A 19,949-nucleotide genomic window follows, 5' to 3' on the forward strand; every position below is an offset into this window, starting at 1 on the left:
AGAGTTAGAAAGTTGTTTTCCTACTTTTAACACATGATATGAATAAGATGACTTCTTTTTCTGATTTCTCAAATACCAAATTTCTCATAATAGAGGTTAAATTATTTTTCTTTTGTTCAATATATGAAGTCTCAGAAAATATTATTAATGTCTATACTTCACTAAATTTCCATTAAATAGTTTATTTTAGCCTCCAAGAATCCCATTCTCTAGTGAAGATTGATTATCTTATGATTGCTTAGTACTTTATTTTTTAAAAATGTATATACCTACTTTAGCTAATTCTGCCTGAGTCTGCATTTTTTGCATATTTTTATGTTGTTTACAGTATTCCAAGAGATTAATTTTATAGATTGGTCATGAGTATTCTTAAAGTAGATACAGGCTTACTTAGGAGGTAATATGTAAATGAAAATGATGTAAGTCGAATTTTACCTGTTCTATCTGTACATTAAATATACCATAAATGCACACACATTATATTGCCGGAATGTAATTATGTATACACACATATGCGTAATTTTATATATATGTATACATATATATACGCACACATATGTTTTTATAATGATCACTGAAGAAAAGTTAGAAAAAGCAAAAAAGCATTCAAAATTCCTGTTAGCTGTTTGAGACTTTCTTGTAACTTAAATTAGAAAACATAAGTAAATTTCTGTCCTAGAAAATCTAGAAAACTAACGGAGTTTTTATTAGATAATAAAAACTTCTTCCACTTATTAAGTACAGTCTTGATATTGGATCTCATCTGCCATTACTTCTTGAAACTATTCTGATTGCACTATATTTGATAAGTAAAGGACATTATTCATATCAGAAGAGTGAGATGGGGCATATGTCAGATGTATCCAAAAGTGTGCTTTTGTATTCTAAACGGTGATCTTTTAAAATGTGATTTGCGCTGTACAATGTATAAGAAAAAGAATTTTGTCCTGTTAGAAGGAACTTGTGGTTTACAGTAGTCAGAGATCTCCAGAACCAGAGTGCTCCTTCACCCAACAGCACTTTGGAAATGTTTTGTGATAGTGACAGAGTGAGGAAGAGGCATTATATTTTATAACATTTCCGGTGGAAATGGTTTCATTTGCCTCATGGGACGAGAACTTCTCCTGATCTTTGGGCCTGCAGGCTCGGAGGAGAGGCCTTGCAAAGTACAGGACTCCACTGTGTCGCGCATTTGCTTTGCCTCTCAACACTCCCATACATATAGGTGTGTTCTCTTACTTCCTAATAGATCTTTAAGGACCTCATCGTATACTGGCGTTTGTAAAGTTGGTTCCCCTGGATTAGATATTACCTGTAGAAAATTGGTGTTTTTGGTGATAACACTGCTGTATTGACCTTGGAAAATAATACAGTCTTCTGGCAAATGTAGTAATTGTGTGTGTGTGTGTGTGTGTGTGTGTGTGTACATATATATGTGGGTATTACATAAGCATGTGTCTCAGCTGCATATTTTTGACATAAGAGCACACATCAAAGTAAATATGATTTTGTTCTTAAACCAGAAAAAAAAAATTATGATTTAAAAAAATGTTATTCTAGACCATTTGAATTTAGTTGTTTATTTTGCTGAAGAGGAAGGAACCTGAAGCCTAAGCCATTTTATATTGAACACCTACTTCCTTAGAATCATCAGTCATCAGTCAGAATTGAAATGCTCTACTCATTTGTCAAAGCTGTTCTTATTAAAGGCAAATTTTGAATAATGAATTATGTTGATGAACTGAATTTTTTTAAACTTCAGAGGATATTTTTTCAGATGCATTTGTAGGAAACCGTTCCATTATGGAATAGATATTCACTAGCATAAATACTTCAAATACTTTAACAATGCTTATATTTGGGAACTGTACCTGAAATTCTCTAAAATCCTAAAAGAAACAATATTTTTATTTCACTTTGGTATATTCTAAAACAAACTCATTTTTTTTTCCTTTTTCACAGACATCACCAAGAGATAAATATCTAAATGGAGAATTAAAATGGCTTATGTTGCTGGTCAGCTATTAAAATATTTTCTTTTAAAATCAGGCTTGAAGTCATGATATTGCTTTGATAAGCCCTCAATAAATCCTTTTCAAATTTTATTATTATGCTACTTAAATGTTTCTCTCAGCTTTATATAAGTCTGTATCTAAAGTCCATCATCCTTTGCAAATGCAGCGATAATACAGTGTAAATAAAAGTTGAAAGAACCTAACCTATAGTAAGTCCTTTAAAGATGCCTTGATGAATGGTAAAATGATAAAAATTTGACTCATACTCACCTTCAATAGAAAATAATTTCCTTTACAGTCATCAAAAATTGCAGTGGCGTGGTGGCTCACACCTGTTACCCCAGCACTGTGGGAGGCTGAGGTGGGTGGATCACCTGAGGTCAGGAGTTCGATACCAATCTGGCCAACATGGTGAAACCCCATCTCTACTAAAAATACAAAAATTAGTGAGGCAAGGTGGCAGGTGCCTGTCATCTTAGCAACTCAGGGGATTGAGTCAGGAGAATCGCCTGAATCCAGGAGTAGGAGTTTGCAGTGAGCTGAGATTGCACCAGTACACTCCAGCCAGGGCAACAAGAGTGAAACTCTGTCTCAAAGTAAAAAAAAAAAAAAAATCCAACTCAAAGCTGGATACCATGGCTCATGACTGTAATCCCAGCCTTTGGGAGGCCCCAACAGGAGGATTGGTTGAACCCAGTCTTTGAACAGCAGCCTGGGCAACAAAGATCCCTTATCTAAAAGAATTTGAAAAATTAGCCAAGTTTTATAGTGTGTACCTATAGTTCCAGCTACTTGGGAGGCTGAGTCAGGAGGATCCCTTGGACCTAGGAGTAAAGGTTGCAATGAGCTATGATGGTGCCACTGCACTCCAGTCTAAGTGACAGAGTGAGACTATGTCTTCAAGGAAAAAAAAAAAAAAAGGAAAGAAAATTACATAATGATACTAACATAGTCACAACTTTTTGTAGAATCCTTGAATAGCTATTCAGCTATTCAAAGAAAATAATTTGATTGATAGGAAAACAGTGTACCAAAGAAGCGGCCTATAGAGTGTCTTCTGATACATAGTAATCTATGAGTTTCTTATACCTGGAACACTCTTGCTATTGGGTAGATGAGAGAATATATTTATGGACCTTCTGAGTGATTGATTCATTGAGACAGGGTGTTGCTCTGTCAGAAAGGCTATAGTGCAGTGGTGAGATCATGGCTCACTGCAGCCTCAACCTCATAGGCTCAAGTGATCCTCCTACCTCAGCCTCCCCGATAGCTGGGACTACAGGCAGGCATCACTAGCCTGGCTAATTTTTTTGTATTTTTTGGTAGAGATGTGGTTTCACCATGTTTCCCAGGCTGGTCTTGAACTCCTGAGCTTAAGCAGTCTGCCCACCTTGGCTTTCCAAAGTGCTGGGATTATAGATATGAGCTACCACACCTGACCTTAAATTGTTATGCCCTTTAAGTAAGCCTTAATGTAGATACTCTCATCTCTATATTCCTAGATACCTTAAACTCAGCAGTTGGAATGCATTTGAGGAGGACCTACCGTTTTCCTCCACCGTGTTCAAAGTAGAAAGGGAAATGGCAAGATGATATCCATGAGATAAAAATTTTACTTAAATCTAAATATGTTAATTTTATTTCTTAAATTTAGTTTCTCAAATTTCTTTCAATAATGCCATGATTCAGTTGTTGGTACATGTAATAAGGTATTTTGTCTATCTTGTCTGTGAACTGTTACTTAATTGTGACTACTTAAATGGTGACTGTATATATGCTCTATTGACAGCCACATACTACAAGCGATCACACCCAGCAAACCTAAACATTAATGAGGTTTTTACAAAACTAATTACAAGAAAGTCTCTTTTTTTTTTTTTTTTTGAGTCTCTTATAGAGAGTACAGAAAGCGGTCCATAGAATAAAAAGAACCATGAATAGTGTTCTTTGTCATGGAAGCCATCTCTCAGTTGACAAGTAATATTAGATGCCCAAATCTTAGTGTGATTTCAGTAGTAGTAGAACAGTATGAGGGATGCATGTCTACACCTAGGTGGTAGCTGACTGAAGACAGGTAATCACATATTTCAGGAACTGATCAATCATAGGAAGAAATGTTGAGCAGGCAGGGGAGCCCTTTTTATACATGAGTGCATTTAATCCTATGGTTACAAAATGTAGAAACAAAAATTAAGTACTCAGTATTTTAACCAGTTATTGATGAATCTGTCTTCTACTACAATGAAGGAAGCAAAACATGTGTGTGTGTATATATATATATATATATGTAAGGAATATATATATGTGTTTATATATATAATGAAGGAAGTGAAACATATATATATACACATATATATGTATATGTTTACATTGTTCTGGATGAGTTAAATTCAAGACAGTTACTCCCACAGGTAAGAAGGGCAAAAGGGCTGGTTTTTGAGCCTCTTTATTTGAAATTAGTGATCTTTGCTCGCATTGTAGTGTAATAGGTTACTAAAACTTATTCCTACTGTCTAACAAAGACTTTCTGCCCTTTGACCAACATCTCCTTTCCTCATCTGTTCCAGCTCCCTTTAGCTTCTGGTAACCACCCTTCTAATGTCCGTTTCTATGAGAGCAACTTTTTTAGATTCCACATATGAGTGAGATCATTTAGTATTTGTCTTTCTGTGGCTGGCTTATTTCACCTTGCATAATGTCCTGTTCCGTTCATGTTGTCATGAATGAAAAATTTTCTTCTCTCTGAAGACTGTATAGAATTCCAGTGTTTATATATACTATACTTTCTTTATTCATTTATTTGCCGATGGACACTTAGGTTCCTTTAATATCTTGGCTACTGTGAATACTACTGACATGAACATGAAAGTGTAGATATCTCTTTAACATATTGATTGCATTGGATATATACTAAGTAGTGGTACTGCTGGGTCATATGGTAGTTCTATTTTTAGTTTTTTGAGGAGTCTTCACAGTATTTTCCACAATGGCTGTACTAGTTTACATGCCCACCAACAGTGTTCACAGCATCACATTGTACCCCATAAATTCACACTACTCCATTTTTAAATTAAATTAATTTTTTAAAAAGTAGTGATCTGTGCAACTTATTATTTGGGGAGCTCTGTGGTCTGCTCTGCCACAGAGGTGACGTCTTCCATAGGTTGCATATATTGTTGCAAAAATAGCAGTAATAAGAATAGAACAAAACCAAACTATCACTTATCAAGCAACTTATTGCTAGACACTATGCTAAACACTTTATATACATTCTCCCTCTCTTTAACCGTCACAGCAACCTTGAGAGTGAATGAATATTATCCCCATTTCACAGATAAGGGTCTGGATAGTGTAAATTAGAATTTTCACAAGTGGATAATGAAATGTCACATTTTATTTTATTTTTAATTTTTAAACTTAGAGATGGGGTCTTGCTATGTTGTTCATGTGGGTCTTCAACTCCTGGCCCCAGGCTGTCCTCCCACCTTCGTCTCCCGAAGTGCTAGGATTATAGGCATGAGCCACCCTGTGCCTGGCCAATGGCGACATTTGAGGTTGGATGATTGTTATTTCCTGTTTAGCTAGAGACAGTATCCTGTAATGGTTAAGAATATGGGCTCTGAAGCTTAGAGGAAGGTTTCTGCTCAGGTTCTGTTACTCTTACCTATGTAAATTTTCCCTTGTTACATAATCTTTGTGTATACCTAAAGTGGGTATAACAGTAGCCAGATGGGGTTGTGTTTGAAGATTGGATGAGTTGATATTTATGAAGTATCAGGTTCATAATATGCATTATATGTTTATTTTTATGTTTATCATATATGAATATTTTAGAGGCCTTATTGTGATTTTGATGAAAATAAATTTATGCCCTTGGTAATACTGTATGTGCTTCCTCATATAGTATTCACACTTAAATTTATTACTATACACTTTTACATTTTCACTGTGAAAGACATTTTTATCCCTATGCAGGTTTTGTTTTCATCTGTCATAAAGAAAAGTTATTTATCTTTGTATATTGATACTAAATTGAGTCACTTTACTGAATTCTCTTATTAGTTCCAGATAGATTATAACAGCTAGAAGCTTTGGAATCATATTTGACCCTGTCATTCTCTCATACTCCACACTAAAAATATATACACATTGGTGGCCAAGTACAGTGGCTCAAGCCTATAATCCCAGCACTTTGGGAGGCTAAGGCAAGGAGATCAGTTGAGGACAGGAGTTCGAGACCAGGCTGGCCAACATAGAGAAAACACATGTCTACTAAAAATACGAAAAATTAGCAGGGCCATGGTGGTGCACACCTGTACTCCCAGCTTCTCTGGAGGCTGAGGAACAAGAATCACTTGAAGCCGGGAGGCAGAGGTCTCAGTGAGCAAAGATCACACCACTGTACTCCAGCCTGGGCAACAGAGAAAGACCCTGTCTCAATAAAATAAAATAAAATAAATATATATACAGAGTGGTGGTTCACACCTGTAATCCCAGCATGTTAGGCAGCTGAGGCGGGTGTATCACTTGAGCTCGGGAGTTTGAAACCAGCCTGGGCAATGTAGTGAGACCTTATCTCTACAAAAAGTTAAAAAAAGGAGACTGGGAACAGTGGCTCATCCCTGTAATCCTAGGACTTTGGGAGGCCAAAGCAGGCAGATCACAAGGTCAGGAGATCAAGACCATCCTGGGTAACACCGTGAAACCCCATCTCTACTAAAAACACAAAAAATTAGCCAGGCATAGTGGCATGCTCCTGTAGTCCCAGCTACTCAGGAGGCTGAGGCAAGAGAATTGCTTGAACCCGGGAGCCAGAAGTTGCAGTGAGCTGAGATCATACCACTGCACTCCAGAACAAGACTCCGTCTCAAAAATAAAGAGAAAAAGAAAAAAATTATTCAGGTGTGATGCCTTGCACCTGCTCACACCTGTAGTCCTAGCTGCTTGGGAGGCTGCTTGGGAAGAATTGCTTAAGCCCAGGAGCTGTAACTGCTGCACTGCACTGCAACCTGTATGACAGAGTGAGACTCTGTTTCAAAAAGCTTGTATACTCACACTCTCTCTCAGACATTCACACACACACACACACACACACACACCCCGTACAACATTCTTTGGGATGTCTCAGCTTTCATCCTATGTATACTCCAAGCCATCTTGTCCCACTCCTGAGTTATTGCCACACTATTCTAACCTCTGTTCTTACCCAACCACAATCTGTTCTCATGGAAATCTATTAACTAAGGATTATTTGTCTCCTCTGTATCTACTACAACTTGTTATCTTATTCTGTTGCTAAATCAGCTAGAGGCTTTTCCCAAAATATTGGAAACTAATGGTGAGAGTGGCCAATCCTATCTTTGTTCTAACTTTAATGAAAATGACCTTTAATTTTATCTAATAGAATGCCTATAGTTTCTGTTAAATAATGTTTTACCTCAATTTGAAATTTTATGCTATTCACAGTTTACTCAGTTTTTATCTAAATTGTTGATTTTGTTGTTTGAGGGTTTATGAGTATGATGATATAGTTTTTCTCCTCTTAGTATTCTGAAGGATCATTCTTAGTTCATCTTCATGAACTCATTCATTCAAGGTTTATCATGAAATTGCAGCAATTCAATTACTCCTTCAGGTTCCACTTCTAATTCTAGTCTTCTTGCTGTTTCCACCACCTGTGCAGTTACTTCCTCCACCAAAGTCTTGAACCTCTCAGATTTATTCATGAAGATTGGAACCCGTTTCTTCCAAACTCCTGTTAATGTTGATATGTTGGTCTCCTCCCATGAATCATGAACGTTCTTAATGACATCAAGTATGGTGAATTCTTTCCAGAAAATTTTCAATTTACTCTGCCCAGATTCACCAGAGGAATTAGTACCCATGACAACTATTACCTTATGAAATATGTTTCTTACATAATAAGACAAAAGCCAGAATTACTCCTTGGCCCATGGACTTCAGAATAGATGTTGAGTTAGCAGGCGTGAAAACACAAATGTCCTTGTGCGTATATTTTCATCAAAGCCCGTTGGTGACCAGGTGCATTGTCAATGAACAGTAATATTTTGAAAAAATCTTTTTTTCTGAGCAGTATTAAGTTTAAATTATTTAGTAAACCATGCTGTAAACAGATGTGCCATCATCCAGGCTATGCTGTTCCATTGATACAACATAGATAGTGTAGACTTAGCATAATTCTTAAGGGCCCTAGAATTTTTGGAATGATAAATGAGCATTAACTTCAAAATAAAGTTACCAGATGCATTAGCCCCTAACTAGGGAGTCAGCCTGTCCTTTGAAGCTTTGAAGCCAGGCATTGACTTTTCTTATCTAGCTTTCTAAGTACTACTTGCCATCTTCTTCCAGTAGAAGGCTGTTTCATCTACACACAATCTTTTTTTTTAGCATATCCGCTTTTGTCAATTATCTTAGCCAGATCTTCTGGATAACCTGCTGCAGCTTCTCCATCGGCACTCGCTGCTTCACCTTGCACTTTTGTGTCATAAAAATGGCTTCTTTCATTCCACCTCATGAAGCAACCTCTGCTAGCTTCCAATTTTTCTCCTGTAGCTTCCTTCCTTACCCTTCTCAACCTTCATAAAATTGAAGAGCGTTAGGACCTTGCTCTGGACTAGGCTTTGGCTTAGGAATGTTGTAGCTGGTCTGATTTTCTGTCCAGCCCACTCAGACTTTCTCCACCTCAGCAATGGAGCTGTTTTGGCTTCTTATCATTAGTGTCCTCACTGGAGTAGGGTTCATCATTTTCTTCAAGAACTTTTCCTTTGCAGCCACAACTTGTCTAACTCATGCAAGAGGCCTGGTTTTCAGCCTGTCTTGACTTTCAACATGCCTTCCTAACTAAGCATCATTATCGCCAGCTTTTTATTTAAAGTGAGAGACAGCAGCTCTTTCACTTGAATTCCTAGGGGTCACTTTTGGGTTATTAATTGGCCTTATTCCAATACTCTTGTATCTCAAGAAATAAGGAGGTTCAAGGAAAGGGAGACGGAAGGGGAGCAGCCAGTCTCTGGAGCAGTCAGAACACATATTTATTAAGTTCACCATCTTATATGAATGCAGTCTGTAGCACCCCAAAACAACTAGTAACATCGAGGATCATTGATTACAGATCACCTAACAGATATAATAATAATGAAAAAGTCTGAAATATTGTGAGAATTACCAAAATGTGACACAGAGACACAAAGTGAGCACATGCTGTCAGAAAAACATGGCTCCAATAGACTTGCTTTTGACACAGGCTTGCTATAAACTTTCAATTTGTAAAAAATGCAGTTATCTGTGAAGCGCAAGAAAACAAGTTATGCCTGTATATCTTTTAATCAAATCATATATGATTAAAGTTTGCTTGAGAATTTTTGCATTTTCTTTTATTTAAGCATGAAATTGGTCTTAATTTTTAAGATCTAGTCACGCTGTTTCAAAGAACTTTGATACAAGATTTAGCCTAGCTTTTTAAAATTTAATTTAATTGTTTATATAAAATTGGAATGAGATATTCTTTTAGAGTTAAGTAGAACTCTCTTAGGAAACCCCATGTTATTGCATCTTTTTTCTTAAGAGAGAGCAAGAGAGATAGGATCTTTCCATGTTGCCCAAGATAGTCTTGCACTCTTGACCTCCCAAGCAATCCTTGACAATCCTTTTCATTTCTTCTAGAGTTATTCGTTTCTTAACTCTTTCTGCTTTTTCAATGCATGTTGATCATTTAAATTTTCTTAGTCATCCATTTTATCTAATTTTTAGGTTTGATTAGCATAAAGTTACATAAAACATACTTGTACTTTTAAAATATATTCTTATCTGTGATTGTATCTTCTTCCTCATTGCTAACTTTGTAAATTCTTGATTCATTCTCTCTCTAACCCCTTGTTGAGAATCAGCTTTTTGTTTTAATTCTGAATTTTAACTTTAATTTTGATTATATCTCTTAGCTTTTGCCTTTAGTAACTTTCACCTGATATTTTCTTTCAATTTGCTTAATTTTTCTAGCTTTGTAAGTTGACCTCATGGTTTATATGTTTGTAGCTTTTTTTTTTTTTTTTTTTTTTTTTTTTTTTTTTTTTTTTTTTTTTTTTTTTTTTTTTTTTAGTAATAACGTAATTTTAAATGTTCAGTTTCTCACCACATAACATTTGTAAACATTTCTCACAGGTAGAACTCTTCATGGTTTCATGAGAATTACCCCGTTCATATGTTGTGACTCCTGCGAAGCATGTCTGTTGGTTTTACTTACACATTTCCATGTAGGTTTAAAACTTTTCATAAACAACTTAGAGTATCTGTTAATAACTATTACCAAATTAATTAAAATAAATATCTATAAAATTTATATGCCCAAATTACCAAGTTGACTACTCATTTTTATCTATATGGTCCTAATATTTCTCCAGCCATTGAACAAGGACATTTGGCCAATCTGAATAGAAATACAGAAATTCTCTGCAGTTTGGCCTTAAAATAAAGCAGATATAATTATATAGGCATATTTTAAATATATTAAGCACTATGGCTTAGCACTTAAAAGCATGGACTCTGAAGGTTTGACTCCAGAAAGTGAAGCCTTAGCTTTATAGTTAGTTGCTGGTGTGACCTTGGCCAAGTTACTTAGCTTTTCTACATTTTGCAATTAATAGACTGGATGGAGGAAAAGTGTTAATTTTTAGGATTGTTGTGAGGATTAAATGAGTTAATGTATAAAATGTACCTACAAAAAGCAGTGTCTGCCACATAGAAATCACTTCACAAATGTAATTATTATTTTTAATATTATTTTCGTTGTGAGTTAAAGCATAATTTACTGTCAAAGTGAGAATCTAAAACTTCTATTTTTGTGTCTGAGTTGCATTCTGCTAAATTAAAGTATAAGCCAATATCCACTGTAGAATAATTGCTATCATCTTAATTTTATTACCTTTCTCAACAAGCTCAGACTCCAGTTGACATTTGGAGGGCTGGGCCTTTTTAAAATCCACATTCATTTGTTGGCAGGGTTTCACACTACCGACAGGTTTGATAATTCATGGGGTAGGTTTAATTGACAGAGTTTCAGTTAGCATTAACTAGAAACAGCCTGTTTTGCAGGCATGGTTTATTTTTGCTGAAAGAAGCTGAGTGTCTGACAATTACATTTACCAATGAATTCATTTCTTTGGTATACTCCTTAAAATTCTTAGGAGTAAGAAAGACGTCCTCAAGTCCTCACGGTTTTTTAATTCCCACATGAGAATGAAAATTTTGTCTACAACACCAGACTTGTTTGTTAAACATAAAAGGACATAAATCCTCCACGGGTCCCCAGGGGTATGTTAGAGAAAGGGAGTGATCATTATAAACCACTTAGCCCTGTGTGCTCTGTATCATGTTGCCATGAGAAAGTGATGTTTGATTGGCTCATAAAATAGGTTTAGCAAATCCTTTAAATACTGACGTGGGCAATTGTGCATGTTGGAAATTAATACCTGAGAGTGTATTATAAGGATTACCATGTCTCCAGAACAGTCACCTGGGCATGTATAGATTTCTGAATTTAAGGATGACTGTGTTTTGTGATTTCACTTTTATGTGTCAATATTGCTTAGCTTTATCATCTCTCTTTTATTTGGCTATGGCCTAGAGATACGTTTTTAATCATTGTTTTCTCTCTTCATTCTCTCCTTGATGTTTGAGGTATGTTAACATATACTAGCCAAGCAACCTTTGCTATGAATCCTGTTTTCTGCAAATGGTGTTGTGTCAGAAAATAAGAAAAATATCAAGTTATTAAAGCAGATGACTTGATTTAGTGGATTATTCTTTTTCTGTTCTCACTTTTACATTCTCAAACAAGTTGTAAGGAAATATGGAATCAGGTGGCAATGGGGTGTGTGTGTGTGTGTGTAAATAATGATTTCATTAATAATTTTAAATTCCATAGACATCTTAATAGTTGTTGTGTATGACCATAAAAATTAATGGTAGAATAATTGCTTGAATTTTAGAATTACATCTTTTTGTATGACATGAATTCTGAGAAAATCTTGAAATGTCTACTTTACTATGAAACAATTAGAAACATATAAAGGACATAGTAGTTTATTAGTTGTTCATTTCATTTAACCTTCATGGAATACAAAACTATATAGATTTTTCAAAGCACTGTGATAAATGTATGCACTAGACTTGCATGGACATGTAAGAATTAGTTGCCAGCTGTCTAGCTGCAAATCCAGAAATTTTCATAAGGATTATTTTCTAAATGGTATCAAATTCAGTTGGAAATCTTCATGAAATAAATAATAATATGCTCATCACCCTTCTCCTGTTTACAGGACAGTTGATTTTGTATCAACATAAATTAGATAAGGCAAAAGTTAAGATATTTTTGTTTCTCAATAAAGTGTTAACATTTTAATCTACATATATCTGTGTCATTAAAACCTTTTTAAAAATAAGTTGGAAGAAGTTACAGATCATATAAACATATGATGTACTTTATTTTTAAACAGACATAAAAAGAATTGTATATAGTAAAATAGCTATGTGAGTTGTTAATTTTAGACTTCCTGAAGAGGATATTCTTTTCTCCTTAGGATGCTTTTATATTAGAAAGATTAAAATGGTTATTTTGAAAAATAGTCTCAGGAAAATTTTTGACACAATGTGTTCTGTCGAAGCACTTTATTGAAATTACTTCATCCTGGCCAAATCCAGTGGTATTTTTTTTTTCAGTGGATTTTTAGTTTTTGTCCCTTTGATCTTTCTTTTGCACTTGGCCCTATTGACCACTCCTGCTTCGGGTAAAATTCTCTCTTGTCTCTTATCTTAACCTCTGCACCGTCCCTCACAGTGGCTTCCCTCTTATTTCCCTGACTGCTTCTCAGGATGCTTTTGTTAAACGAACTTTTCTTTTGACCCACACTTGGAAATGTTCTTGTTTCCTCGAATTCTCAAACATGTGGTGATTATGTGTCCATGTTACTCACCTCTATGAAACCTCCAGGGGCTCTGCCTCTTAAATGCAAGGGTGGCAAACTCAGATGCCAAAAGGGCAAATACAAGCAAATGAAGATATCTGGATTTGTTTTAATCATAGCAAGTAGATAGGGACTTTTAAAATTAGGAAGAACACTCCTTATCTAAAGCTTTTTTCATTTAGCTCCAGCCTCTGTTGCTGTGAAGGCCAAGTATTCACTCCTTCACTCACCAAACACTGACAAAGGGTTTACTATGTGCCAGGCATGTAGGTGTTCAGGATAAGACAGTAAAGTGAACAAAGATACCTCCTTTGCTGGAGCTGACATGAATTCCGGAGGTGAGCCCTTGTGGAGTCACACAAAGCTAATGATATTTATTATGACCAGATCTTTGATTTTTTAAAGCCAAACATCCAGGTTTTCTATGAGATTCCATTTTTTTAAATATTGACACAATTTTTAAAGAGACATCGAGCCCATTAGAACTGTGCCTACATGTTTTCAACACTGGCCTACAAAATAACAACCTAATGTCTTTTTTTTATTATTAGACTTTAAGTTCTGGGGTACACGTGCAGAATGTGCAGGATTGCTACATAGGTATACACATGCCATGGTGGTTTGCTGCATCCATCCCCCTTCATCTACATTAGGTATCATCTTACCATGCAATGCCAAGACCTTCTCATCTGGATCTATTTGTCCACCTTGATCTCCATGTAATTTTTTGTTTCTCACCCTCAATTCACAATTGACCATGCTTAGCCCTTTCTTCTATTACATCTTATGTATTATACATCTTGCTAGAATGCATTTTCATCCCCCATCCCTTTTCATCCCTTGTCAATCAGTACTCATTGAAAACCTAAACGTCAAGTCTTTTGTAAGCTGGACTTCATCTCACTGTGTAAAATTACTCTCTGTCTTCTACTATTCCACAGTATTTCTTACATACTCTAATTACAGCACTTAACCGATGTGTTTTATGGACCCAGAGCCCAAAAAAGCTATCGTTTTATGTTTGTATCCTGAGAAGCTAGCACAGCAGTTTGCACCAAATTAGTGCTTCATATATCCCTGTCGAATGAGTGGTGGTAACCTGCTTACCTCCCAAGCACAGAACAAACAGATCCTCAACGAATAGAAACTTTGCTTCACGTATGGACAACCCTGATACAAAAATTCACATTTGATAAAAAATGATAGTTATCAACATTTCTGCCAGATAGATCTGAAATATCTACTTAAGTCTGCTTTACCCAACATCCCCCCAAAACACACACACACACACACACACACACACACACACACACACACACACTGCCACACACTGCCCAGGCCTTCCATTACCCAACGTCCCCAAACACGCACACACACACCACCACCACCCCCCCACACACACACTGCCCAGCCTTTTCATATCCCACACACTAGTAGACCAAAACTCCTGGAATAGTTATATTGCCTGGCTTATGCATATGTAATTTATAACTCTGGACTTCTCATATGATATAGAAAAATCATATCTCCTTGTCTTTGTGTTTTCTTATTTACTGCTTTTAAACTTCCAAGTTATTTTAAAAGGTAGGTGTGCAAAGGTAGGAGGGGTTCAGGACAGAGATGGGGACAAACTTTCTTGAGTGGCAACTCTGTGCAAATGGTGTTTCTGGTGCTACAGGAGTGCAGCCCCATTTTTCCTTTCTTAAAATGTCTCCGAGTTAGGTGGCATTATTCCCAGTTTGTCCTTGAGGAAAATGAAGCTGAAACAGTTTAAGTTACATGCCGTAAGAGAGTTTTGGATACTTCAGATTTATAATTGTTTCATTATACACTTTGTCTTTTTTCAGCAACTTTTTTCTTTCATATATTTAATACTACATAAAATGTAGTATTTTTGATAGTCTGGTATCTACTGAATTTAAAATTAAAAAAAATCTATCAGTGGTTTACAACCATGTCAGACTCTCTTTTAACAAAAGTTTTTCAGTTTTCTGTTTAGTATTCTGAAATGCAATTCATAGAAGCAGTTATCTATTTATATGTGAAATTGTTTTAAAAATAAATATATGGCCTGCATGTTATATAAATCTATAATAACAGAAAGTAATTTATATTAAAATAATGTGTTTCAATATATAAATGAACAGTAACAATTACCCTAAAAAAATAAAGGGAAGATGTTAGCGTCTTTTAAATAGACTCCTTGTGAATGTGACAGCTATAAATGTAGACTAATAGGAATATGTTTGTTTTAGTTGGGATGAAAATAGTTCCTGTTAGTCACGTGTTTTTCCAAGTGAGTAACTCTTGGTAAAGTTCTAAACAAAATACAGAAAATTCCCTTAATTTACTCTGTAGTTGACTTTCTTGAAAATGTACTATAAACTGAAACAGTCCAAAACATATATGCGTTTATACCTGAGATGATGTAAGGTTCCAGACTTAGATGATCCACAGTAGAAATTGCGTCTGTATAAAATGTCCAGTGAAATATTTGAAAGGCATAGAAGACATGGGGCAAGTTCTCATTTTCAGAACTTTCCAGTGTTGGCATATGTGGACCTTGCCTGCTAAGTTTCTGTCCTCCCCTTCTCACCCCCAATCACTGAGACAACCTAAAATGTTTCTGCAGATTTCTGAAACACTCTGTCAAGGGGCAATACTGGTCTCAGTGAGCACCACTAATCCAGACCTTCCCAACCAGAAGTTGACATGTGTTTAAAACACTCATTTATTCCTCTGTTTAAGATACTGCGTGTAGTGAAATATAAAATAAAAATATGTAAGTACTGGTTTGTTTCTTCAAGGATTAACAGCCAAAGAAGATGGATCACTTATACACATATATGGTTAGTTAGAAATATGTGTTTACCACAGAGAGAAAGATGACAGTGAGCTGAGTACACCCAGGAAAGTCACACGAGGGAACAACAGTACCAAGTGTGGTACGAAGTGTCTCTAGGAAAGCTTGCATCACAGATGAGGAGAGCCACAGCCCCTGGCCAGGATGAAAGAGTTACTCTCAACGAGTAAAGGGCAGTCATCATAGGAATCGAGTGGAGTAACACTGTCATGTCCAAATGGAAATTATGTTCAGTAATTCATGAATTGAATGCCAGATATGGTTGCTCCTTAGAAAATGTTATTTAGTGAAATTTGGAATTTGTAAACAGAAAAAGTAAGGACTCCAAATAGACTCATATTTCTTCAACTGGATGCTCGTTTTCAGTTGTCTCTTCTTTAGAACACTTAATTATATGTTCCCAGTTAAATTTTGGATTAACTCCTTGGTGTGGTCCATGGAGTCATAGCATCCACAGACATGAAAACTGGTCATTGCCAGAATAACAGATTGTGAAATGATGTCTCTTTCTCTTTGTCTTTTTGCAGGTATGATTTTGTAGAAGTTGAGGAACCCAGTGATGGAACTATATTAGGGCGCTGGTGTGGTTCTGGTACTGTACCAGGAAAACAGATTTCTAAAGGAAATCAAATTAAGATAAGATTTGTATCTGATGAATATTTTCCTTCTGAACCAGGGTTCTGCATTCACTACAACATTGTCATGCAAGTAAGTGCCACTTTGAGCTCCCCTTGTTTAATTGGATCAGCTCTTTATTTTTATTTTACTCTTCTGACACATGAGAATCGGAAAAAAAAAATCAGAAAACAAACCTAGCTTGGTTATCTTTTTTATGTAAGTATTAAATGTGTTCATCACAATCAAATGTTGTCACTGCAGATTAGTAACAGTATGAAAAACCTTATACTGTAATGAAATAAGATTTGTTTTACATTTATAAGATTGTAGCATATCTCTTACTCTTCAGCTCAGTCACTGGAATTTTCATTGTTGATATGAAATTACAATGGCATTTTCCTCTTAAGAAAAACAGGAAAATTTATGTTATTACTCTCTTATTATTTAGGGATCTCTATCAAAATTTGGACTGTATAATACCTTTCTGAATTAATTTCTAGTTTCTCATATTAAATAATAAAATATACTTTTCTAGCCTTTTGGGTTACCCTTTCTTATATGATAGTGTTTTACATTTTACCAAATGTTACTCATACTTTAAAGATGTAAATTTTCAAGGTTACACTGTACTCTGGTGTTATTTGCAAATTCATATATAGAATTTTGTAATTAATACATTGCAAATATAGAAAGCCAGCACTACTTGTTACTAATATCATTTTAACTAAACTCATGTTTATATTGCCTTAAAAGTCATTTTCTTATGTGATCTTTTACATTTTTCCCCCATTAATGTGGCATCATTTCTTTCTGTACCCACCAAATGTGTTTGTAGATATAGACATAACATTTTTCTTTTTATCTTTTTTTGGAGAAAACCAAACTTAAATGTTAATTCTTTTCAAATTGATATATTAGTAGAACTAATGATCTCTATTGGTCTACTTAATCATAATATTTATCTGCTTTAATAATATTAGTTGTCCTTTGTACCCCAAAAATGAATTTTTAAAATTCTCACTGGAATTTAAGAAATCTATTTTGGTTAATTATAGCTGTGTATTATATCTTAATTGTAATTTCTGTATTTTGTATTTCAGGTGTGTTATAGTGCAACAAAAATATTGAAAATATTTTGCTATTTTTATCACATTCTGCTTATTAGTAATTCAGAAGTTCTTATACAAATAGTATGATGTAATCTAGCATACCTGTTAAATATAATCAATAATATTACATTTTAAAAAGCTATTAAAAGTTAATATCTTAAATGATTTTGACAGAAGATTTAGTAAATTAGCAGGCACACTGAGAACATACCATAGTTTTGGGAGGCATGAATTATAATGTATACTTTTATTGGATATAAAAACTCAGTACATGCTGGCTGGGCACAGTGGCTCATGCCTGTAATTGCAGCACTTTGGGAGATCACAAGATCAGGAGTTCAAGACCAGCCTGACCAACATGGTGGAACCCCGTCTCTACTAAAAATACAAAGATTAGGCAAGAGTGATGGCATGCACTTGTAATCTTAGCTACTCAGAAGGCTGATGCAGGGGGTTTGCTTGAACCTGGGAGGCAGAGGTTGCAGTGAGCTGAGGTTCAACACCGCACTCCAACCTGGGCCACAGAGCAAGACTCCGTCTCAAAAAATTAAAAAAAGAAACTCTGTACATACCAAGCTAGCAATTCACTAGGCAATTAGAAAATATGAAATCAATACATACCATTTTATATTACATTCATATTGTACTGTTAAGCAGAAATTTCCCTTTTAAATTATCGAAGAATCTATGAAATATTATTTAGGCAACTGATTAAATGAAGAAAATTTAAGTATTAGTTAAGGGTATAGCTAAAAAGAAACAATAAAATGTGAACTGAAGTTCGAAAATGATAATTTATTCATTTAGTATTAATAGAATCATTTATCATGTATGATTAAAGTTAAAGGAGAAATATCTGAAGTATGTTACAAATGTTATAAATTGTGAATTTTGATCAGTTTTCTTATGTAGGTTATTTAAGATATCCTGAACTCTATTCCATTCTGAAATCCTTTTTGCCAGTATAAATTCTGTACCATTTTCTTTGTTACTTTCCAAACTTTTAAAAGTTTAATATAATACTTTAATATATTTAAATTTAAATTTAATAAAATGTAACAATTCTACCTATAAATGAAAACTGTTAATGGCAGACAAAGATGTACATTTTTTATTAATATAGGTAATAGTTTGATACTGATTATTTGCTTGATTAAAGCCACTAAGAATCTGTTTAATATACTTTCACAGTATCTTCTTTCACAGAACCTAGTGAGTTTAATACTTTTTGGTCTAGGGTGGCCTTGAGGGCCAATGGTACACTTTCACAAAGTGAAATATTTCTCAAATTTGTAAATATGGAGTATATTAAATTTTAGTAAAAACCATACGAGCAGGTCTTTATTAGGACAAAGGTTTTATTCATCCCAATTATGCAGTAAAAATAAACTTTAAGTTAAGGATATTATTTGTATTTTAAATGAACTTATCCCCATATCATATTAATTTAAATGTGCATAAATAGCAATCTACTGTCCTCCTATAGAATAAAAGATGAAAGCTAAAATGTATGTGTATCACCACTGAAGTTTTTTTTATTTTATTTTATTTTATGACCACATGGATTATCTGGTTGTGTAACCCAAGGAGTAATACAGATTAAATCAAACATGTAAAGATAAAAGTATACCATATGTATGTACTGCACATGTGCATAGTGGACATAGCGTATGTGTGGTATTTATAGCAGCTTGCTCAGTTCTGAGCACATAATAGTCTCTCAGTCGGTACTTGAATGCTGAGTTAATCATGCAGTTCAGTCACCCAGCTTAATAGAGGATTCACTCTATGTGTGTGAATGTGGTTAGATTTATGAGCCTTGTGATGAAGTGAGAACCCATGGATTGATTGAAACTGCCATCCATCCTCTTGGCTAAGAAAGGCCCTGTCACCAGGGTTGACCTGTTATCATAGATTTACTGTGATTGAGACCAGACACCACATCTGAGAGAATTTAGGCCAAATGTATGTCACTGGTTCCATTGTTGAAATTAAATTCAGCACATTTAAAAATGATTGTTGAAATACATTGATAAATTGTCAATATGGGCTTCCATGGGCTGTTGTCAACTCTCTTGGCCTCTAATTGAGCCAGACTTTGTGCGGCCACTACGTTGACCTATCCTGGGCTGTAGATAATGGTATGTTGGGGGAAAAAGGCATACGAGTTCTTGTAATTAAACTATGTTTAGGAAAACAATAGGTTTTTGGACTGGAAGAAACAGGAGAGCATGAAGGTAGGGTCTTGTGTTGCTTAATATGTATTACTTGGTGGTTTTAATTTTTAAAATTGTTTTCTGGAGAAATTATTGATATGTAAATTTTACAATCTCACAAACTTAGGTTTTTCTGTGTTTAAATTTTC

The 19,949-nt window shown here is 34.9% G+C and overlaps 1 protein-coding gene across 4 annotated transcripts in view; it reads left to right on the plus strand.

The window, feature by feature from the left end:
* Positions 1–19,949, plus strand: part of PDGFC (platelet derived growth factor C) — a 212,763-nt gene that overhangs the window by 144,656 nt on the left and 48,158 nt on the right. For all 4 annotated transcript variants that reach the window (XM_017526031.2, XM_017526030.2, XM_017526032.2 and 1 more), the window contains one exon: positions 16,385–16,565. In XM_017526031.2, coding sequence (XP_017381520.1) covers positions 16,385–16,565 — 181 coding nt within the window. The remainder of the gene's footprint in view (positions 1–16,384; positions 16,566–19,949) is intronic.

The sequence above is a fragment of the Cebus imitator genome, unplaced genomic scaffold (genome assembly GCF_001604975.1).
Source record: "Cebus imitator isolate Cc_AM_T3 unplaced genomic scaffold, Cebus_imitator-1.0 Scaffold40, whole genome shotgun sequence".
Classification (NCBI taxonomy): Eukaryota; Metazoa; Chordata; class Mammalia; order Primates; family Cebidae; genus Cebus; species Cebus imitator.